We start from the raw sequence: 24,462 nt of genomic DNA on the forward strand, positions 1-24,462 counted from the left end.
ACAGTAACTGTATATAAAACTGTCTCCTACAGTAGACAATATGAATTATCATCCATGGCAACGACAGTAAACATTGACAAAACAAAATCCCCATGTCAAAATCTTTTAAGAAACTGCATGAACACTTGGAAATGGTGCTCACCTTATAGTGTGTAACACAGGCAGGTTTATAGGGATGCTCACTTTCTACAACAGCATAATGATTGGAGGTAGTACAAGCTGAAAGCCCTTGCTCTGGTTGGTTTCCAGTAGTGCTGTCTGTGGACTGATTTGGGTTAAAAGCTGGAGGAGCATATTTCTGATTCAGAACTGCCACAGAAGGAAGCAACTGCTGTACTAGGCCAAAGACCTCAACAGCAACCTGTAACAAAACACCACATACAATAAAGTATTAGTTATGACTGGGTAAAAACAATACAAACACATTTCTCTACAATGGTTGTTTTCGATATTCTCAGAATATCACTACTACTACAATTCAATCAGTCATTTTCCAGTTCTGCATCTACACGATCCTGATAGAAAAAGCATCACTACATTAATCTCAATTACTCCTCTTGGAGACTTGCCAAATCTGAAACAAAAATCTGTACACAACTGCAAAATACCTTCTACTAAAAAGCCGTTAACATTAACGAACAATAAGCATGAGTTGACAGAAAGCAAATACCATAGTGAAGTCATAGTACAGCTATATTTTGTTTTATAATGACATTACTACTGTGTCTTCCAAATACTCAACATATTTTAATGCATGTAGTGTTAAGTATTGCATTACTCCTTGTAATCTTCATGACATTTTAAAGGAAAAGAACACTCCTAAAGCAAAACACTTGGTTCTAAACACAGTTCATCACAGTAACAAGTTAACTTTGAAACTATTTTTAATTAAATGAATCTGCTAGATTTTATATAGCCAGTCCTCTTTCCTCCACCTTTAAAAAGAAGTAAAAAAAGAGCATACAGTTAATGAAAAAGCAGTAAAAGGCAACAGTGTCTACTAGCTAAGTTAATGACATTTGTAAATCTAGTAACAGATTTGAAGAGTGCTCCAGATGAGGCACATGGAAGAATACTATCCCATTAAAAAGTAAGGCTATTTTTTATTTACAGCTGACAACTTCCCATTTCTAAGTTTTATAGAAATAATCTCTAATTTAATGAGCCGCTACCACTGCTTTGGATGTTTACTGCAAATATAGAATTCACATAATATGAGAAACATTTCATCCCACTAATATTCATCAATGAGTCACAAATACAGATCCTTCTTGCTTTTTGTCTTTCCCTACTGTTAAAGCCCATCATCCTTCCCTCTGCTTCCTTAAGATACTTATTTCATTATGTCTTCAATTTAAGTTTTTTAAAAGTAACTTTTAAAACTTGATTCTGTTGCTAAAATTCTCGACTCTGGAAAACTCACGAGTCACATGGTTAAATATAAACCACTACTTTATAAAGTCATAAGAAATCAAAATGCTCAGATTTTCAGAGTAAACCCTGTGTAACATTCTTAAATTTCTTCAGTTATTTTTTTTTGAGGAGCGTACCTTGGGAATAGCTGCTGCTACTGGTCCTATGTAGGCTATTATGAGGGGAAGCAGCATTGAAAACAAACTGGAAGAGCTGAGTAGTTCTGGAATGTCTTCAGCTAAACAAAGATAATTGCAATACAGGTATTATTAGTAACAGATGTACCATGATTCAAAATACATTTTTGTAGTTTGATTTTTATAAGTTATACTTCAAGTTTCTACATTGGCTTTTACTTCAAATTATTTCCATTCTAGGCACTGTCAAATTCTAAACCTGCAAATTTCACCTGAGAGAAACACCATTACGTACAGTTTTCTGCTTAAAATTTTTCTCCTCTTAAGAATATAATTTCATTACATTCTTTACCATTTTGTAAAGCTGTGCTCATACTTTCTATGGTACAAAATCTAGCACAATAAGCTCTTTCCAGCCCTCCGAATAGATTTCTATAGCACTACAGAATATTCTGGACATTTTGACTAAAATGGCTGAAGACAATAGCTTAAAAACATTTAGTTTTAAGGCTAATGTCTACATTTCTCAAAAACGGATGTTTAAGTGCTTGCAAATGCACTACATTGACCAGCATTCCTGATTACCACCCATGCGCGAAGCATGCAACAAAATTTGGAACTTACCCATCACAGCATATCATACAATCATAGAATGGTTTAGATTGGAAGGGACTTTAAATATCATCTATTTCCAAACCACTGCCACAGTTAGGGACAGAACTGATACTGTATATCCTTTGCAAATAAAGAATCTTAATAGCTTTAATATGATACTTGCTAAATTGATGTGCAAATTATAGGAGGTATCTATTTATGATATCTCGAGTGCAACTAAATGACTTAGAAAGTTACAGTTTGATACCTACAGCCATGAAAGGTTAGAAAAATATTCTTTGGAAAGCAAAGAGAGATATCACCATTTTGTATCACTGATACAAAACACTGATTCTACCATTATCTCTTGCTATCAAAGAAAGAAGTTTTGAAAAGCAAGTTCTGAAAGTTAATTTTCAAAAGCCTTACCATCTACAGCAAGAGCCCTGTGCAACAGGTCCTTGGCTGCCCGTACAACAGCACTCACGACAGAAAGAGCCCTGCTACAATTTTTATCTTCTTCATTAGCTTTGTTCAACAGCTGTGATTGCAGATCTCCATCATACTCACTCCTGGATGGTGGATTAAAGTAAGTTCACAAAATACAAAATCATATTAAAAAAAACTGTGACTGACTGATTTTTGACATAGAATAAGTAAAACAATTTATGATGAAGCAGTAAAGGAAACAAACCACAGAGGATATTTTGAGGCAATGTCTCAGTTTTAGCCCTCTGCAATCTTTTAATTCGACAGAAAATATTAAAAGCATTTTTCTGAACTGTTTCTTTTGGCTAGACACCTTTCAGACCACAGAAATATATTAATTGCTCTGCTTTTACAAGTGCAACCACCCATCTTGATGAAAACTGAATACTAAATGCATGACAGAAATGAGTACAACTATTTCAATGGATACTTCTGCAGTAACTTAACCGGAGAAAAGATTCTCCTTCCATACTCTAAAGTTTAATTTTGATTTTGAAATACAACCATAGGCTTACCCATAACAAATAGTATTTTTTTCTTTGGAATCCACTCTATGCCAAATTAGGTTCTCATAAACAACATTATCTATAAAATTATTTCAGTAAAGTATACAGAAGATCTGTTTGATTAGCTTTTTTCAAAGCAGTCAAATGATAATTGCAAACTAGTTCAAGCCTTCAATATGACAGTGATTAAGCCTTACCACAGACAACCAAAACCTCTTAACATGTAAAACAAAACTTCCCATTCTCTTGTAGATTTTCTGTGTTTGTCAAAAAAAAATAAATCTCATCTTTGACAACATGATCCTAGAATATTAAGATTCCAGGACTGGCATCCCAGAATGCTCAAAAACTTTACTAGGAGTAGTTCTGTACACAAAAAGGATACTTATCTTTCTCTATGACTTAAATTAGCCACTCTGACAAAAAGCTTTTTTTTTTTTCTTTTTTATCAATGTGTCCTAGAACTGTATTTTTGCTCAAGCCTTTTTAATTTTAGTTTATTAGTGACTGACAGTGGGTGCAATTCCAACTGGGTACTTTTCCCACAAATCCTTCTAAAGCATTTCTGCCCTTGTTAACACACTCCTTTTGGCACGGCCTTTCTTGGCATTTGCATAAGCAGCAATTCTATCTGTATTTGAGCATCCTTAAAAACAAAAAAAAAGTCCCAAAAAACCAAGTGTGACTCTTACAAGCTCTGTTCTATAATAGTTGACTGAACATTTGTTCCTTCCCTACAAACAAACCAAGACCTCAAATCATTATATATCAATCTGGGAATCCTCAAACTAAGTCCATGACTATAGTCACACATCAGATAACATTTAAGTTTCTGTTGTCCAAGCGAACTTCAAAAGACATTCTGACTACAAGCAGCAGTATGCAAATTTTCCAAACAGAACTTAATTTATTCTGTAACGGTTCTTAGTTCTGCTATTATGGTCCTTCAAAAGCTTCTTAGAATTTCATCACAGTTGAAACAAAAAAAAAACTGAGACTGTTCTGAAGAAAGCACTTCAGTGTGGGTTTTTTGCCATATGTTAGCTTATTTTTAAGTTAGAGTGTCTTGAAGCTTCCATTTACTGAAAGTTTATGTCCTTTTCCAAAATCAAAGTAATTGTTATTTCTCCTTTATTCCCACTTTTGCTTATATAAAAGCATATATATTCTAGGAGTGTGAATAAATGTTTTCCTTATCTTTTTAATTCCTTCTTACATAATATGATACTTCATAATTACGAATCTTCATAATAAAATTACTCAAAATGCTGGAGAAATTCCCTGAACACAGGTGTCCAAGGGTTCAAGGATACCAAATCAATAGAAGTAAGATACACACCACTGCAATCCCATTCCTTCATAATCCATTACTGTTATTTCTGACAGGCAGGATCTTTGAGTATAGCCTATGACACGTTTTAGAAGTGTTGAACTATCTTTTATCTTCAAATAGACCCGTTAACTACCATTTTGCTGGGAATTTGATTTCTTTGTATTTTATCTTCTTTAACACTTTAAAAGCAACATGTTATTGTGATTTAGTCCAAAAGATGTCACTTGTTATAGCATCTTTTCATCTTTTATTAGTCATGTACATCTCACACATAATGAAGTAGCAAAGTAAAATACTATTTCTTGCTCCTTTTGTTCCTTGGACCTACTGTTGATTACCCTTTTATGATAAAAATTGAGATTTGAGTAAAAGGTGTGACACCTTTTTTTTCTGTAGAGACAGCAGTAATTTATATATTCAGGTGCTGACATATTTTGAAAATCATGTCTTCATGCATATCAGTGTATGTATGCACCTCAAAAAATAAAGTAATGCTTTCTGCAAAAGCATTACCTTAAGTGAATTCCTACTATTATCCTGAAAGATTAAAGTTTCCCTGCAGGACAGTCAGATGTTTCAGTTTATCTTTTTCAGGCTGTTGCAATTTCACTTTCTACAACTTTGAACTCTACAGTAAGAGGAGGCAGCTCTTACATAAACAGACCTTTCTTCCTTACATGATGCAATCCTTTCTGGAAACAGAGGACAGAACTAAATGAAATCAGAGAGATAAACATTCCAGCAAGTGGGCTCTCAAAAATCTCATGGGTTACAGAAAAACACACAAGATTGAAGTGCTGCATCTTACCAGTTCCCCATACTACAGCTTTAAAGCAGTAGACCATGGACCTTAAAGAGAGGTCAACCATCAAACTATTTGTCGAGTCAAAAAAAAAGAGAATCTAAAACAAGACTGGAAGAAGCACCAGTACAACTGGTGTTGCAAAAACTGTCAAATCTGAAACTACACAGGAAGAACACAGTACTACTGTTAATGAAACTCTTTCCTCAAACACACTCTAGATGTATTTCTTTCTGTTACTTCTCAAAAACATCTGTGGTATAATTGCACTACAATGGTTTTATTTACTTTTCTTAGAAATGGATTATGACAACACACAAACCTGTAATAAAGAATCTGTGGAATTTGTCCTCGCGTTTGGTTTGTGCCATTACTGCTCAGACTACATGTACTAAATGTAAATGTTACACCATCTGGACACTGAACTGTGGTCATTCCTCCATCTCCGTTGGCAGTCCGACTTCCATAATTCCTCAAGCGAACTGCATATTTCACATTTTCCTTAAAAAGGAGAGCCAAAAATACTACTGATTATACAACAACTTAGACTTCATAGTATTGTGAAAGTTATTATTTTATATTAATACTGAAGAGCCTGAAAAGTCCCTCAAAACACTACGAATGAAATTAACTGGGAAAGATCCAGCATTTAACAAAAGTCAAAGCTGTTCTTTGTTCCCCAACAATGGGCCATAACTTAAGTAAAATATTACTCCTAATTACTTGAAAAGTGACCAGGTATCCAAGAAAATGAGCTACCAAATTGCATGCAAAAAAGGTGCACATTCAAGAATATTCTGAAATTACTAAGCAGCTGCAATCTATCTTATGCTATTATTAAAGTTGAGATTTAATTTCTTTTTGTGTTAAAATTTTAAAGAATTTGAACTTTTCAGTTAGAGTGAAACAGAGACTTGATAAAGCAAATGTGTCAAGAGCAAATGTATACACAAACCCCCAAATTTATGTTGAACATTCTGATTTTTGTTATCTAGAGAACTCATATGAAACCTACAGATGTGTACTTCTTTTATTTACCTTCAGTGGCACAACTTTGTCAAGTCTGATTTCAGCTATGTCACTGGGAGAATCATCTGTGGTGTAAGTTCCTTTAACCAGCTCTAAAGATGTCCATCTGTGTGAATGAGTTGAATCTCCAGTATGATCACTCTGATTCAAAGAAACAATACTTTTATAATGTAAATACATGACACATTTATGCAATTGTGCATGTTTTCTTGCATAAATTGTTACATTACAAATACACCAAAGCTGAAAAAGCTGTTCAGAGTCAAGAGTAAAGCCCTTCTGCTAAAAAGGAAATTACTGAGCAAAGTTAATTTCCCATACTAATCTATGCTTGCCCTCTGGAAGAGGTTAGAACAAGCAGTTAAAACGAACAAGTAAGGTGTAAAAGAACAGAGGTTTTTCTTTATTACAAGAACAGACAATACAGTTTTATGCTTCTTCTAAGAGAACAACAACACATGACATATCTGTAGCTACAGCCTGACCATGCTGGTAGCAAGACCTTTCTTCAATTACTGGTTTAAATTGTTTTAAATTGATCTCCTTTATTTCTTAATTTTCTTTGCAGCTGACACCAATTTACATTTAGCTCCAGGAAGTGAAAGACCCACTATACTCCAAATATTATTTGTCATAAATTAAGATTTTGAGACCATAATCAGGGTAATCTGTAATCAGGACATCTATAAGGTGGCTACTGGATATGGTATGTAGCTTGCAATACCACAAAAATCACCACCACAGGCAAACAAAAAACCCTACTACCAGTGTACTGTTTCACTGGTAGCCTAGACTGTAAAGTAATGTAATAATATCTTACTTTCTAAAATGTATTACAAAAAACTTTGAGGTTACTTCTGTTCAAATTGATTTTGCAAATGCAGTACTTACATCATCAACTAATACTTCCAACTCATATTCATGAATTCCTCCTCCACCGTAAACGGAAAATCCTACTACAACTACACCGGGTTTGTCGACAGAGAAACATATTGCATCAGGGGATCCATTTCCAGTATTCCAGCTTCTTCCCTGACTTGTTTTAGTGAATCGGTTTGGAGTGGATTTCACAGAATGGAGAGAATTCAGCCCATCAACCTGTATAATGTTAAAAGCAAGCACCAGAAAAAAATTACATGCTAAACATTAAGTAACTTTAATAAAATGAACTGAACTGAACTACGAGATTTTCAACTGGGTAGATTTTAAAAGTCAACTGACAAAACGTAGAAGATGCCACTAACAGGGCTTCTATTCAATACTGACTTAAAAGAAAATGATTTCTGGTAACTGGCAATGAACTAGGAATAGTTAGAAATGTGATTTTTTTTTTAAAGAATTTAAATATATATTTTATAGGATGAATTAGCAGCTACAAAATTTCTGTCACAGTGTGCATCACATTCATAATATACTTGTCCTGAAAGACTTCTAGTCATGATTTCATAGAATCTTTACCTCGGATCCTAATGCTGATGCTGTGAGCTCACTCACAATACTAGCAAGCAACCCACAGGTATTAGAAACTAGATGTGAAGAGAAAAGTTCATTTTCTCTTCTAAGGCTGTTCCGTACTGGTAGAACAACAATGACCAACATCTTTTCTAGCACTTCCCGAAAGCTTGTCATCCCTGAAACATTTTCTTCACTCTGTATCATGAAGAGAAAAATGACAAATAACATCATTTTTACAACATTCTTTAAACAAAACAAACCATTAATTTTCACACACTATAAGCACTAGATAACTGAGAAACCACTGATCTCTTAAAAATACGAAATTGTCTAGAGAGTATGAAAAAAAAATTCTCAAAGCTACTACAGTATCTATTCTTTTGTCAACAGATAAATAACTACCTTTGCTCTTGTGAGACCTCACTTGAAGTATTGTGTACAGTTCTAGTGTCCTCAACATAAAAAGTACATGGAACTGTTGGAACAAGTCCAGAGGAGGATGATGAGGGGACTGGAGCACCTCCTATATGAAGACAGGCTGAGAAAGTTGGGGCTGTTCAGCCTGGAGAAGAGAAGGCTACATGGAGACCTCATAGCAGCCTTACAGTATCTGAAGGGGGCCTATAAGGATGTTGGGGAGGGACTCTTCATTAGGGACTGTAGTGGTAGAACAAGGGGTAACGGGTTCACACTTAATACGAGGAAGTGTAGATTGGATATAAGGAGTAAGTTCTTTACTGCAAGGGTGGTGAGGCACTGGAATGGGTTGCCCAGGGAGGTTGTGAATGCTCCATCCCTGGCAGTGTTCAAGACCAGGTTGGATGAAGCCTTGGGTGATATGGTTTAGTGTGAGGTGCCCCTGCCCATGGCAGGGGGGTTGGAACTAGATGATCTTAAGGTCCTTTCCAACCCTAACTATTCTATGATTCTATGGAATTCTTCATGTCATTGTCCTCCTCAGTGTCTAAAAATAAACTCAGAAGCTTTTGGCTTTGATGTTAGCAAAGAGACTCTTCTATGCAAACAGGCAGGATAAAACCTGTGGTGGGATGCTTATAAAAACAATTGTTCTTTACTGAATGTAGACTATGAAAAAAAATCTAAGCTTAGGCATCTTCTACCTAGCTATAACACCCACTATTTTTTGAAACAGTTATCCATACTGACAGTCATCCCCAATAAGGAAAAAAAATCAGCACTACTGATTGTGTCTTTCTTACCATTTTGTCTCCCAAAAATATCCAAGTAGTAAACAGACAATCAGGTCAAGCAAACCTGTAGAAATGCCTGCACAGAACTCTTTCTATCTTTAGCAGCTAAGAGGCAGCAGTACCTAAGATGGAAATATTATCTTTGCACTTAATAGTTTTGGTGATTTTCCTCTTCATTCATTTGCACAGGTGCTTTCTTAATCTGTGAAAGCATTTAGCATAATAATGGCCTACAGGAATACATTCCACAGCTTAACTGTGTGTTTTATGAAGAACAGCAGTCTTCTGAACTTACCTCTTGCTAAGGTCTCTGGTTGCTCCAAACTTTTGTCATTGGAAGACTCAACAATTATCCTTTATTTACCTCTCATGAATAATTTATAATTTATAATTTTGTAAGATCTTACCCCTCTTGTCTTCCAAAGTAAAGAATACTATTTAGTAGTCCCATGTTTCTGATTATCATCGTTACCCTTTTATTCCTGTAAATCTATTCTGAAAAAATAGAACTGCAATACTACGACATTTGGGAGCCCAAAGATTTAATAACCTTTGATAGAACCATATGAACTGTCTTTCTTTTGTCTACCTGCTTGCTGACTCCTTTAAAAAATCCAGTTTGAGACACGACTCTATTACCAAAGCTGTGTTGACTCTTCCTAAAACCACTGAATCTACTCATATGTTAATTCTTGCGATTATGAAAAGAGCTAAAAATTGCTGCAGAAAACACTATGCAATGGAAAACAACTCCAAACTGTACTGCTACCAATTTAATATTGCTCAGACATTCTCCAAACAAGAAATAATTGGAATACTTCCAAAAGATTAAATTTGGACAAAATAACAGGTTTCTAAAACGGGATTTTCAAGGAAAAAAAAAAAAAAGCTCAGACAAATTCAGTGACATCCTTATAAAGCTAAAACTTCAACTTACATAACTGGGTTTTGTTGCAAAGTAAAAGCCATTAAATTTTTAGAATATATCCTAACCTGACTAAGTTTTTCCATGTGTGCAACCAAAAGAGGAAAACGATGGGCCAGAGCAGAGTCATTCTCAGTGCTGACTTGTTTAACCATTGATCGCAGCAGTGCCTCTCCATCATAAGCAATTGGAAAGATAGAGGTCAATTTTACTGAAGTATGGCAGAGAGCGGACATAACTGCAGCAAGAAGCCGGCTACTGGAGGTTTTGAAGTTTGCTTCCTGGATGTCCTAAAGACATAAACAGAAATTAACAGAATGGTACTGCTGTATTCAAAGTAAATGACAAAGAAGCTACTTTTGAAAGCAACTTTCCAGTTCTATAATAAGAATAATTTAGAGAAAGCATTTCATATAGTGATAGCTTTCCTGCTAATTTTACATTATCTTCTCTCATGAGCTTCCACTGAGATCTTTCAAACTGCAGTAATTAAAATTTGTTGGTTGACATGTTTTTAAATAATAAACCAATCAAAAATTACTTCTGAAATAATGACACCCTTTGAATACAAAGCATGTATTTTAAAAAAGTTAATTAGAATAATATATTAAAGAACTGGTTTTTCATTGAATTTTTATATGTTAAATGAATTTCCATACAAAATGAAAAGGAAGTTGTTAACATCTCACTTGAATTAACACAAGCAAGCAACTACACTGTTTGAATGGGGATTGTCCATTCACAGTGAGCAAGACACTTAAAAAAAAAGTTGTTGATTGTAGATTAATATTGCCAGCTTCTCATATACCTTACTGGATCAGAACACTATTGTTAACATTTAATAATGAGAAATTATTCAACTATTAGTCATGAATATAAAAGCCACCACATGTATGCTCCTAAGCAACATGCAGCAAGAGTAATCACATACAAGGCATGGTCTCAACACTGAAAAAGCAGGTGCAAAAAGTTACCAGCACCACAAATTTTCTTCAGTGTCCCAGAGAGAATTTTACTGCTAATGGAGACAGAAGTTCCTAAGCTCCTTTTGAACTTGTACACAACACAATTTGAACTGCAAACTAGAATAAACACCAAAAAAAAAAAAAAAGGCATAAAGGCTTTAAATACTGCTTGGCTTCTCTTTGTGCTAAAGGGAAAGCTAAGCTGTAATATTTATGCCATTTTAATGTACCTGGTCCAAACAGTTCAACAAGTCACAAAGACATGCCCACTGGAGAGCTGGTGTTGGATAAAATGAATGAAAACAAGCTGTGAATGTGTTATGACATTCCTGAAGAACAGCTTCTAAAAGAGTGAGAGGCTGACTGAGGTATCCTTGTGGATCATTGTCCAGCTTCACCATGCAATGATCAACTCCTTCAGATAAAATTTTTCTCAGCAAGGTCCTTGTTTTTCCAATGCAATCTGCTAATTTGCTCGTTTCTTCTACCACTGCCTTAGCTGTAGCTAGAAGGTTAGACAAAGAGCAACATTAGATGTAAAATAAATGAAACATTTTCATATTAAAACGCACATTTTACATGCAGATAAAACAACTAGAATTTAGCAGCACTGATAAATCTATATTCAGTGAAACTAATTTCAGAAGGAAAACAAGTGTGTTAAACTACATCAAAGAAACCTGAACATCAGAAACTTGCAATTTTTCAGTCTTTCAGAATTACAGAACAGTGTCCCATAGTGAGGGACACCTTCTTCTGGTTCAGAGGTTGCTCAAAGCCCCATCCAACTTGGTCTTACATGAGCACTGTTAACCTACAGGTATGAGAAACAGATACTGTCCTCAAATCTAAATTGTGCTCACCAGCAAAGCAACTACTATGTACAAAACCAACCAACCAAACACACAAAACACTAAAAAAACCCAAAGCTCCAAACGGTCCAAAAAACTTCAGCTGTGAAGTCAAAAAAGAAATTAACTTTTAAGTATACAAAAGTTAGTGTAAACATTTGGTGTTGGATGCTTAATTATGCAGATTATTGCAAGTGTCCCATTTCTGACAGCAAGACTCTTAATTGCTCCAATAAAACCATCTGTACAGGCAATTTCATCTGATAGCATACCCTACATGAATACTTAGATTAAATTTTGAACCTTCTGTAGATTATTTGTTGATAAATATGAAATAAGCAAATTAAGATGATGTTGGGGTTTAAGGAATACCTGATATTGGATATATTTCACAGGTGTAAACCCTCAGCAATCTCAGACAGCAAGTGCCCACAAAACGCAACCTTTCTAAATCCAAAAGAGTAGCAGTGTATTGGAATCCTTTAAGTCCCCGAAGTTCTTCAACTCCCAGCACCAGTGTTGTCCAGCTCCAGTGAAGAATGCTCAATAAAGATTCAAAGCATTCCTATTCAGGTTATGAAAAACGGAGAAGACAGATTTTGTATTAAAAACAAAACCTGAAGTTTCAGCATCAGTGTAAGATGAGAAGCAAATAGCATTTATATCCATGTTTATTATGAAAACATATTTATGTCTCTACACATCTACCATACAACACACAAATCCTGTCTGCTTGAGAATAAAGAGCACTGAGAATGTAGGGAAGACTGCACTGTAATAGCATGCTAAAAGCAACTTATATATGTTATGTATGTTATTTGTGTGTGGAAGTCTCCTAGTTATTTAAGATCTAGCAATTGTTTGTATTCACCTGTAATAGAGATTTTTCAATATATTTTACTTGCTTTGTCTACATATGAATAGTGTAATACTCACTTTTAACAGAATATATTTTTGCCATAACAGCAAAGACTTATCAGGCCTGTCTCTTTGTCTTTAAACAGTTAGCATTTGCAGGGACATGGGAACAATATCGCATTTACAGTACTTGAAAGTCCAACAGAAGCACATGATAGTCCACAAAAACTCAAGGACTTACAAAGTTTTGTTTGTCCAAAAATTGCTTTCTAGTATTATTAAGTATGGTTGATAGTTTCATAAAGTTGTACCTCAGAAGGCAAACTAGAAGTATTTGGTATTGAATACTTTCAAGCTGCAGGTATACCTTCAAGCTGCAACAATCAAGTTAATTGTTCAAAAGTTAATTATAAAATATCTAATCCTTCAGAAAGCCAAAACTCTCCTCTTATCCCAAGTCAGATCATGAGGGATAACAGCAGCAAACTAATGAAGAGGAAGGATAAAATGTGAAGAATTAAAAGTAGTAAGAGTTCATAGCTTAGTGCATTTTTTTAAGCAAGCATATATTAAGAGTAGTTATTATTATGCCAATAAAATTATTATTAAAAATGCAATTATGTATATAATATATTTGTAAAAAGAAACCTGAACAGAAGGCAATTCTGATAATCAGAAAATACTAAAGAAATGGAGAATACATAAATAAAAGCAAGGGGGCTAAGAAAATTGGATCACAGTGGCCATATGGAAGCAGTAACTTAAATGTAACTATTTGTGGAGAATACTGACAGTACTGTAATACAGTATAAAATATAAACCAGGATGGAACTGAAAAAAATCATTGCTTGTAACATATAAGGAAGAGACCATACTTTAAAAAACATGATGATTGAATTTGCTTTGTCCTGTACGCTAATACTGCATTTCAATTAATGCAGTATTTCTCACAATTTGACTAACCTTCTTGTATGTGAAGAACTGCAGATTATCTTCTATTAATAGTTGCAGTTCACTGTGCCTATTAATACTCTTTTCCTCAGCATATGGATGTTAAATTCAAAGCTATCTGATCCTCAGTGTACACTGGAATGCATCCAAGAGGAAGACAAATCTCACCAATGACAGGAATTTAAAAGCCATGGAAGACAGCATATAGTAAAGCTCCCTCAAAACTCCAGAAAAACATGGTAACATTAATTGATTGGCAGGGAGTAAGGCTTGTACACTGACTATAATCAGCAAGTATGAACTCCCAAATCTAAGTAGGCTCAACCTTGTAAAACAAGTGTATTTCTAGGCTCTTACCCTCAGGTCAATACAAAGCTTGTTAACAGCTGAAATATCCAGGAAAAGTTAAAAGAAGACTGTTATAAATATATAAAATTGAGATATAAGATACATATTTCAGTTTAACTAACTTCTGCTTGACAAAGCAGACAGAAAAATATCATTAGCTATTTCCACATTTATATCTTCCTGTTTTCCAAGCATGAATGAACTTGCAAGGATCACAGATTTTTGATAATACTCACCACTGAGACAGTTCTGGCAAAAGATCTCTTTAAAATATGCACAGGTTCACTGGTTTGCTGTTTTCCTTTAGATGCACTGCCATCACTTGTTGGCAACCTGGAAGAACAATTTAAAGAACTGACTTGGAAGTCTGCACTTTCTACTTTTAGCAGTTATTACTGTTTGTATTGTTCAAGTGGAACAGAAGTGGAAGAAACTTTAAAGGTAGTTAACAAAAAAAAAAGCTTAATTTCAGCATAACTTCTTCCAGCTCCTAATTGTTCTAGAACAGTAATGAAGTATCTAGAATTTTGTTCAACTGACAGGATTATGACAAGCAATAATAAAGTTCAGATTTAACTATACATGAAATGATTACAAGTATTTACTTGTAATAAGATGACATTTTTAAGAGTAGAAACATCATTCCTTAAAGAACAGTAGTTTTGTGGAGGTAAAATATATATGGAGATATAAAAAATATAGACAACACTTATCACTACAGCACTTCCCCTTTTGTGCCACTCAGCCATATCCTTTCTTCAGAGGCACCTACTGCCATCTATCCATGGAAATCACTCAAATGATAATAGGTTATGCTAGGACTTTAAATGCATCAGTCAAAATGAAGCTTTGCTCTGGAGAGACAGAGGTCTACAGACACAAAGCTTACTAGCCAAAGCAAGCTGCTCTGATAAGAGACTCTGAAAAGGACACATTTACAAAGGACATAGCAAAAGAACTGCTATGAAGAAATTCCAAGCTTCAGAATTAATGTGGGGACAGATGGCTACATATGTATATATACAGACATAAAAATTTGTATATATCTGAGGAAGTCTGAAAAATATACCAGCAATACAGCAAAAGAGCTCTGGTTTTTGAAAACAGAGTTTGATAACATTTAACATGAGAATAGTAAGTTTATGGTAACTTATTGTAAAGGACAATTAGATGTTTGTTCCTTTGCTTCTTTGGGTTTTTTTTTTTCAGGATGAAGGGCTGGTGTTCATTAAGTTCATCTGTTTGATAGTATACTGCTCCTAAACTAAGGCCTACTAAATAGAATACTTCCTAACTAGTAAAAAAATGAAGCATATTAGGTGAAACCATTAGGCTCTACAGAACTAAATGAAAGTCTCAGAACATAATATATGAAGAATGACTGCAAGAAAAACTGCAAAGAAACAAATGTTGTTGCAATTGGTTTATTACATTTCTCAAAGACACTAAATTTTCTAGATATGGATTTCCTTAGCCTAATACAGTAATAATTTCATGAAACATACACTTACTTTAACCAGGCTTCTATTTAAAAAAACATGCCAATATATTGTTCTAAATAGATATCCAAATATTACCTGTATAGTAACTGTGGGATCTGCCCTGCATTAACATCTGTACCATTATTTGATTTCTTGGAACTTTTAAACTGAAATACAACACTGAAAGAGAAATAATCCAATTATTAGGTCAGTCATATTAGATATATCCTTTCACATTAAAAAAAAAAAAAGTATACCCATCATCTGTAGTAATAGAGGCCTGTCCATGAGATCCACAGTCACTGCTGGGTCCTGAGACTCTTGCCCAGGCAACATACCACCAGCCAGCTTGTAGGAGTACTGGTTCATCAAACATCATTGCGTACTTCTCTCTGGGATAAAGACACATATGAATTAGCTTTCAAATTAATCTTTAACAAATGCCACTCTGCTTCTAAAAAAAATTGTGAATTAATGGAATTTGGTTAGTAATGTCAATTATCTATTAATACTCAGAAAGTAAAAATATTTCATTGAAAAATACTTATTTAAAATTAAAAAAATAAATCAGAAGGACCTACAAATGCCTAAGTCTAGCTTGACTGTTGCATTTTGAAAACAATCAGATATCAAAAGCCAAACAGAGCCAAGAAAAATTGAATTAAATTAACACGCACAATCATAATTACATTTAATATATGATACTGCAAATAAAGTATTAATTATAAAACATTATTCATATTATTTTAATTCAGTTCCAGAAAGTTCTTGTAAATGGCAAGAGCTTATATGTGAATTCTTAGGAATTCACATGAACATTTAAGAAGTATATATTTAGGAGTATTGATACATAAGAATTAAACCTAAAAGAAGTAGTCATGGATGATTTGAATTTTAAATTATTCCATAACAAGGAATGAAAAAGCAGCTAAAACATGGCTAATCCCATCCATATGCACAAAATCTTTCAAACAGTAACTGCCTATATTCTAATGAGCTGAAGAACAGTAACTCTTCTTTTGGTTATGATAATTTCATACTGCAGTAAGTTTAATGACAATACCCATTTATGCCTGAAAGCATTCTTTTGATAGAAGCATTCAAAAGAGCTGCTGCAATGTCTTGTCTTCTCATCACAGGAGTATGTGATTTGACTTTGATTTATACAAGAACAAGCGAGAAATGATTTTGCCTTCTTTTAATTTTGTGCCATTGTGTTCTGGTGAGGTATTTGGTGTTTTACTGCCTCACCCAATACACTTTGTAAGTTTTACATCACTGCTACAAACTTCTAGTGATGTAGATCATCTCTGATATTTAAAGTAATTTTAAAATGTGCACAGATAGAGTAAAAATAAAGATCAAGAAGTAGGTAGCCACAGGTATGGAAAACATCTTACCTAGCAGCACAATCATACGCTAAGACATCTGTTTCAGCAAGAAGGTCTCCATCAGTTTCATGGTCTCCCCCATCTGGACCCAATTCAAACAACTAGTGGAGTCAGAAGAAAAGGTAAAAATATGTCTTAGGTGTTAGAAACCTCATAATACCACTTTTTCCCATCTGGCATTCTGGAAACTGTCTACTCCTATTCCTTCTCCCCAAAAGTAATTGCCAGTTACTATCACTGACAGAATTGTGATTCACACAAATTCCCACCTGGAAATCAGGATTTTTCACTACCATTAACTGTCAAAAAACAGCAACTGACACTGACCCCCCCACCCAAACCTTACACCCAGATATATTCTTAAGTGCAGAAACTCTACTTGCAGGCAGGTAAAACATAGAGCATTCAAGAAAGGCAAAGATGTACAGAAGGTGCAGGCTTTTGTCATAGACTGAAATGCACTGAAGGTCTGCTCAACTTCTCTGGGAAAGGAGAGCTTGACTGTTTAGCAGAGCTAGTCAACAGTGTCATAAACAGTGACTAGGACAAAAGATGATACCTTCTGCAAAAGAGCTTGGGTTTCTTAGGCAAAAATAATTTTTACAGTTTGAGGAGTATGAAAGAGGACCACGACACATTTATGACTTCCCTTGCAAACACCTGTTTAACACTCAGTTTGTCCGCAGTATGACTGGCAATTCTTATTTTGGCTACAAGCTAATCCTAGACAACCAGAAACAAATTGGAAAAGTATTATTAGTGGGCTTCCACAGGCTTATCACCTTCAGTATATAAACCTTAGTCATGGGTCGTGGGGTTTTTTGTAAAGTTTCTTGGATTTCCTTATTCATTTGCAATACTCAATCACTGTGTTAAACCAGGATAAAGTACAGCTACTTATTTTGGATCTCCTGTTGACTTATACAAATGCTACTGCTAAGCGTATGCCATCTATTTCCCTAAAACAAACCTGAATACCTAGTCATCTGAAAATAGAAAAAGAAAACTCAATAACGCACTAAATGTCAAGTAGCAACAAAAATGTATTCTGAATATATAAATCAGATAAAAATCTCAGATATTAGATCCTTCCTTATATTATGTTTCATGGAGTTTCTGAAATCCTTATTTAAATGCTGGAACAGAAATTACTCTTTGGAAACCAGAGCTCTGTCATCACACTGTGTGTTTATGTGAGCTTTTTTATACAAAGACAGGTTTGTTTATTTAATTTAAGTCAGCACACATACTCCAGCCCTAATCATTCTTACATTTGGCACAAACCAGAGTTAAGTATCTTCGATGCTATTCACTCTCAGTTAAATATTCCCAGCTAAGAAGTTACTAATAAGCACCCTTTGCCTGGTTTTGAGAAGCAGTCCCTCATGTTAGTTAGAACCAGACACAATTCTAACTTGAAGCCCACAACACCATTTTTTTGCAGGTGAACCTCCGAGCTTTGTATAAATAGATCACAGAATCTTTTAACCCACTACCACATCTGCTCAAGACACCTGTAAGATGGCATAGCACTTAATGAAGATAAGACTCTGGCAATTTTTGACAAGTAAAAAGATTCTCAGATGTCTGTTTCTCAGATGTCTATTTCAACCACCTTACCTGCATAAGTTTCATTACTTCTCACTGAAAAGCTGTGTTCTAGTCCTATTACAAGTGCTTTTAATATACAGCAAACCACTCATTCATCAAGAAATAAAATTAATCAGGTTTTAGCTGGCATTTCTCAAGTTCTGATTTTGACACATAATATTGTTTAAAATCAAATTGAAAAGCTTACCTTTATTTTAGCGGTGTATTCACCCCTACCTCCAAATAGACCAAGACCACCTAACAAAATATCTGTATCAGCACAGAAACGGATAGCTTCTACTGAATGGGCTGAATAACCCCAGCCTCCTCCATGACCTGCAGAAAAAAAAAAAATTAAGACCAAAATACAGTTAATCTATCTTAGTCTTTCATTCTGCAAGCTGACTGGCTTGCGCTACGAAATTATACTGTGTACGTACTTTCAAATCTGTTAACAACACTGTAGTCTTCTTTAGAATAAACTTTCATTACTGCTTGAGTCTCTTCCTCCATATTTGCTACACCCATTTTTAAGTCCTGCATAGCAGCCAAAGTATCAAGACAACCTAAAAGAAAGCAAAACCAAAAAAGTCAAAATTTCTCACTGTTGGTTATAATCAACAAAATGGAAATAACCAAACATACACTACCAAATATCATTATAGATAGCTTTGATTAGGTCAAGGGTCACTGCTGTAGAATCTCAAGGTTCCTCACTGAAGATCAGTTTCATTTAAATTACTCATTTTCCAGAATAACCAATTAATGTGATTAAATCTACTTTGCAACTTTTACAATGGTAAATAAATTACCAGCAACACCTTATTTTTTTTCCCCCTTTTTAGATTTCCCATATTGCCAAAAAAAGAGTTGAAGTAGTAACAATTATGGGCAGATTTGAACGTCCCTGCCCATAACGGGTGGGGTTGAAACTAGATGATCTTTAAGGTCTCTTTGAACCCAAACCATTCTATGATTCTAGTTAAAAATTTATCCTGTATCTCAGACACACTGAAGGAGGCAACACAAGGAACAGATCCCTCATCACAATCAGCGAGCAAGTGACCCAAAATGACTTCCAAAGCTGTGCTTTGAAGAACTGTCCATGTTGCATATGGCCAGTTTTCACATTAATATCATGGGATTATTTTTGTTTTGTTAGGCCTTTTAGACTACTAAAGGAAATCATATTAATGTTAGTGCCCCATTATACAAAATTAACAAGACTACATTATAATTTCAGGTACTGCATTTACTTTAAAATAAAATTAGCTTATTTAAGATCACTGTTTTCCTGTCTCTTGGAAGCTCCAGGTTTTTATCAGCATTGACTTTACTCTGCAGACAGTCAAAAAAATCATCTAAGAAGGTCTCTTGCTGACCTCTAATAGCAGCTTCCATCAGAACTCTAAACCCCCCTATTAAGATAGCAGAAGATAACTATTTTGATTAAAAATAATACATAGCAGCCAGATCATAAGTGTTAAAGAGAAATGGTGAAAGATTACAAAGATTTTAACTCAAAAAAAAGAGTCAGAAAGCTGTTAGGTTAGAATTCATGTATACATTAAGGAATGTTTCTTTATTTCATCTAAGCTTCTGGCTCATCAACTATAAATGTATACCTAGAATGTGCAAAGCTGCATGAGATCTCGTGGTCAGAGCTTTGGAACCAGTTGGTAGGGCAAGTTCTGGACTCAAAATACTGCACCGGGATTGCATGTCTGGAGCTGAGGGAAGTCTGGAATCCGCAACTACTGCATTGTAACTCCACAGTTCCCTAGCATTTGGTCGAAACCTAGAGCAAGGCAAAATAGAGTTAAAAAACCCCAAACCTTTCACCTACTAAAAAAACCCCAAAAACACAAAAAAACCCATCTAACCGATAATTAAATTTTATAAGCCATTTAATGTAAAACATAAATCATTACACCAAACACGTATAAAGTTTACTAGCACAACACACTAGGAAATGGAAAGACAAAAACACTTTTACTGTACTCCAAGTCAAACAGAAAATATCAGACACTTTTCAAAGCTAATATTAAAATGGTATAATCTATTAAGATGCATGAATTAACTAGCAAAGTACTAGATATAAAGGGAGGTGTGCTCAAAAATGAAAAAGATGCCAACTAAAAGTGAAATGGTAACCTTCAAATAAGAGTAAAAACATCTTGAGAAATCCAATATATTTTGTTTGGGCTTTTTTAAATGGATAACATCACTTTATAATATTACAATGGATTATAGAAAAGGACAGCATAAACAAGGGACTACAAAGACCTTCTATATTATAGATTAATGTGAAGAAATTAAGATTAACATAGATTAACATGGAGAAAAAGAAAATAAAAAAAGAAAAAAATTATGTCATTGATGTCACTGTGCAAAAGGAAGAAACAAAACCCCTGGGAATGTTCTGAATAAGCACAAAAAGAATTTTCAATTGGTACGCTTTTCTAAATTGGGTTAAGATGGTCTAACTAATGGAGGAAGAAATAGTTTTGATGAAAAGTATTATAGGAAACCATATGTATTCAGGATTTCAAAAAATTAGCAATGTGCAAGTTTATACACACAGACTTACAAAATTATTTAACTACTCGAATTTCAGTACTAGCTGAAGAAGGTTATAAAGAAAAATCTACATAATCAAGAATACTGTCTCTCTGCACAGAGAAACAGAATTTAAAAAGGCATGAATAAAAACATCCAGGAATAACTAATATACCAGATAGTTCACTACTGAAGGGCATATTCATTCATGTCTCTCTTCTTTGTCTGTTTTAATATTTTCTATTAAACAAGAACAGAATTCTGGATGAAAACTTACAAAGTAGGATGTAAGTAGCCTACAGACACAACGATGTTTTAAGGATCTGATCCTACATCACACTATAATTTTCAGGTGAATACAAACCAGCTGGCTCACTGCTTTATTCTGTGACTATTTTTGTTTTTCCTAAGTCTTCAAACAATTTAAATGTAACTAATCGCCTACACTTGGACAAAAGTATAATTTCTCTCCCAGTACATGGCTAACATAGATTTAAAACATTACAGAAGAACTAGATGTTACAATTCTGTTTTGGAACAAGCACTTTTGATCAATGCCTGCTCAAAGACTCCACTGAAAGCAACCACCCAGAAGACTGTGAAATAATTACAACCAGAATTTGAATGTCTAAGCCATCTAAAAAAGTATTTTTATGTTGACCTCCCAAAATGTCATAACTGAAAGGAATACAATTACTCTACCCCTTCTCCTATTAAGTCTTAACCAATAATACCAGACAGAAGGATGAAGATTTAAGGCTGTGGAAGCTGGCTATGGGAAGAAAATTAATCAGTGAAGTGTTAAGCATATGGAAGCAAGTAAGGGAAGAGTGAAAACAGTAAAGAAGCTGAAGAGATTGGAGTTCTGCAAACATCACGAGACCAAAAAGAAAATGATGCAAAATTAAAAAAAAAATTAAAAAGGAATAAGAAAAAAAAAACAGGCAAGAGATGTTTGTTTCTGGCTTACCTGAACAAATAATGATAATTAAAAAAAAGTGAGAAAAGATACATGGAAGACTAAATATTGTTCTTCATTTTCTAGGGAAATGAACATAATCAATCTCCAGACTCCCAAAATATTTTAAATAGGATTGCTATACTACAACTTTAATAGCTATAATCCACACTTGCCTCCAAATAACATCATAGACAGGATCCAGACACACACCAGAACCTTGAAGGTCTTCCTGCTCAGAATCATTAAATGTTTTGCAACTGCCATCTACTTTATTTATCAGAAGACATTTGAAAGGAGGAGGTTCTGATATTGAAGCTGGTACCAAACCTAGATCAGGGAGCAAATAGAGCAGAAAAACATGAAGATTCCACTCATTATGTGGCATTATTCTCAGATTAAAGTGAAAACAACACACAGTGCCAGCTACTAGAAAGAAAATTAACTCTATCCCAGCTGAAACCAGGACAAGCATTAACGTAGCAGAGAAGAATAGATACACTGCTACTGCAAAAAATAAACCACAGTAAGAATTAAATGCAAGAAAAGCTTAGATTTTTACATTCTTATTTTTAATAAAACTAATTTCTAAAGGAACTAGGATCACCATGTGCAGTATAACTAGACAGCCAAAATATTTTAATTCCCTCCATTCACATTTTTGATCTGTTGCTCCTCCACTGTTAACATGACTGAAGCTATCTTTTCCTCTAATACATCCATAAGCATTTAAGTATTATAGAAGAGTTCTTGCCTATTATATGCCTGCTTGCAAATATCTCTGATGTAGCAAGTACATGAGAATTAATGAGAGCTTCATCGATCCTGAGAAAAGTCTGGTCTCCACTTGCTCCAATCCATGTTGCTTTGCGTCCATATTTGGAGCCTATATTAGGCATGGGTGCTGGTTTTGCATTCCAGTAAGGCATATCCAGAATTGGTCTACCAAGCTGACCTTTCTATAGAGAGAATACAGAATTAGTATATAACATTAACAGGAAGTCTCAAAGATTAACAAGTTACTTTGACAGTTATAATATATAAAAGTAGTAATCTGGAAGAGATATCTTACCACAAAATTACCTTCACAAAGTAGTGGCTACTCTAAGTAGATTTAAATGATTAAATAAATTTAAATACACATTTAAATACAATGAACAAGTTATAACCACAAAAATATTAAAGGCCACATTTTTAAACATGACAGACACAAAAGACAAGCGGAAGTCATAAGTAGTTCTGTAAGAACAAGTATGAACAGTTTTGAGAAAAACAAACAAACCAACTTTAAATACTAGCATATTCCCATGAGTAAGTATTATTTCCTTACTGAGAAACTTCCAAATGTGAAAACCTGGCCATCCATTAGGAGAATAGCTGTATGGTTGCTCCCAGCAGTAACTTGTGTACTAGGACCTGGTAATGCTTGCACCAAAGTGGGACATCCTCTATATCAAAATAAATGAATTCTGTATTAACATATGCTTATGCAACATTTAACACATACATTAGTATTATAAGGATTTCAATCACTGTGAAATGTATTCACTGTGTTCACATACTACATGGTATCAGAGTCAATCAACACCTTACATATTAAAGAAACAGAGGTTTTAAACACTGTACCAGACACTTAAGTTTATGCCATCTTGCAACAAGGAAGCAGATCAAGCACACTCTCTTCAGCTAAACTCAAATTAGCATAGAATAAAACCAGTTAATTTAATATATAGTTGTAGGATTCCATTAATATTACTGTAGTTATACTCATATACATGTGTGTGTGTATATGAAATACATTGCAATGAACTGCAGCAGTAAAAAAAATCTTTTGTGAGGATGCTGGTGAAACACTTAAAAAAACCCCCAAACTATCTGCATTATGAAGAATCAAAAGCCTTATGCAGTTAGTACACCCGTACAATTACCAGAAGCAGCATTTATATAGCCTTCCTGAGATCACTTTCTACGGAACTATAAAAAAAGAGGACTACCCACCTTATCAGCTTTCTAATGAATTATTATAATGCAGTAGAATAGTGCGCTATTCTCCATTTCTAATGGAGAATAATGCATTCAAAACCTGCTCTCCATTAAAATCACAGACTTAAGAAAGAACAAACCTCTCCAAATGGTTTTCCAGAAAGATCTGAAAAAGTCTAATCCATGTGTCTCCCAGTTATAAGAAAATAAATCTCCTATTGCAGTAAAAATAACGGAAAAAAACCCCGACAGGATGATCAAAAAGCAAAGAAAGAAAACTTGAAGTGATAACTTGTAATACAAATAGCAGAAAAGATAAAAAAAAAAGAAGTATGAGATACTAAAACTAAAACATGATCTCAATCCAACAAAGTGAACAGGAGCCTACAAGAACTGGACCAGACTGAGTCCCATAATGAATGCCTACCTAGACTTCAAATTTATTGTGCACTTAGAAAGAATGTGAATTTGAAGAACCAGTTATTCCAAAATAACTCTGTGTTTGGGAACTCTAATCCCAGAGAACAGCAGCACTATTTAAACTTACTTTTAAACACACACTTTCAAAAGTAAATTAATCTAAAATAAGAACAGTTTGTCTTATGATGAAATGAAAAAAAAGACAAGTGTCAA

At 34.4% G+C, this 24,462-nt stretch overlaps 1 protein-coding gene across 1 annotated transcript in view; it reads right to left on the minus strand.

Annotated features, from left to right (window-relative positions):
* The window catches only part of MYCBP2 (MYC binding protein 2), a 182,924-nt gene that overhangs the window by 78,974 nt on the left and 79,488 nt on the right, over window positions 1–24,462 (minus strand). The window contains exons 21-40 of the mRNA XM_034074633.1: window positions 23,177–23,294; window positions 22,601–22,805; window positions 22,023–22,176; window positions 19,955–20,127; window positions 18,770–18,895; window positions 18,538–18,665; window positions 16,749–16,840; window positions 15,606–15,740; window positions 15,445–15,528; window positions 14,104–14,200; window positions 12,083–12,275; window positions 11,090–11,364; window positions 9,963–10,184; window positions 7,762–7,953; window positions 7,195–7,401; window positions 6,313–6,444; window positions 5,597–5,775; window positions 2,574–2,716; window positions 1,551–1,651; window positions 143–361 (exon numbers count right to left, since the gene is read on the minus strand). Of these exons, the coding sequence (XP_033930524.1) occupies window positions 143–361; window positions 1,551–1,651; window positions 2,574–2,716; window positions 5,597–5,775; window positions 6,313–6,444; window positions 7,195–7,401; window positions 7,762–7,953; window positions 9,963–10,184; window positions 11,090–11,364; window positions 12,083–12,275; window positions 14,104–14,200; window positions 15,445–15,528; window positions 15,606–15,740; window positions 16,749–16,840; window positions 18,538–18,665; window positions 18,770–18,895; window positions 19,955–20,127; window positions 22,023–22,176; window positions 22,601–22,805; window positions 23,177–23,294 (3,175 nt within the window). The remainder of the gene's footprint in view (window positions 1–142; window positions 362–1,550; window positions 1,652–2,573; window positions 2,717–5,596; window positions 5,776–6,312; window positions 6,445–7,194; window positions 7,402–7,761; window positions 7,954–9,962; window positions 10,185–11,089; window positions 11,365–12,082; window positions 12,276–14,103; window positions 14,201–15,444; window positions 15,529–15,605; window positions 15,741–16,748; window positions 16,841–18,537; window positions 18,666–18,769; window positions 18,896–19,954; window positions 20,128–22,022; window positions 22,177–22,600; window positions 22,806–23,176; window positions 23,295–24,462) is intronic.

The sequence above is a fragment of the Melopsittacus undulatus genome, chromosome 2 (genome assembly GCF_012275295.1).
Source record: "Melopsittacus undulatus isolate bMelUnd1 chromosome 2, bMelUnd1.mat.Z, whole genome shotgun sequence".
In the NCBI taxonomy this organism is placed as follows: Eukaryota; Metazoa; Chordata; class Aves; order Psittaciformes; family Psittaculidae; genus Melopsittacus; species Melopsittacus undulatus.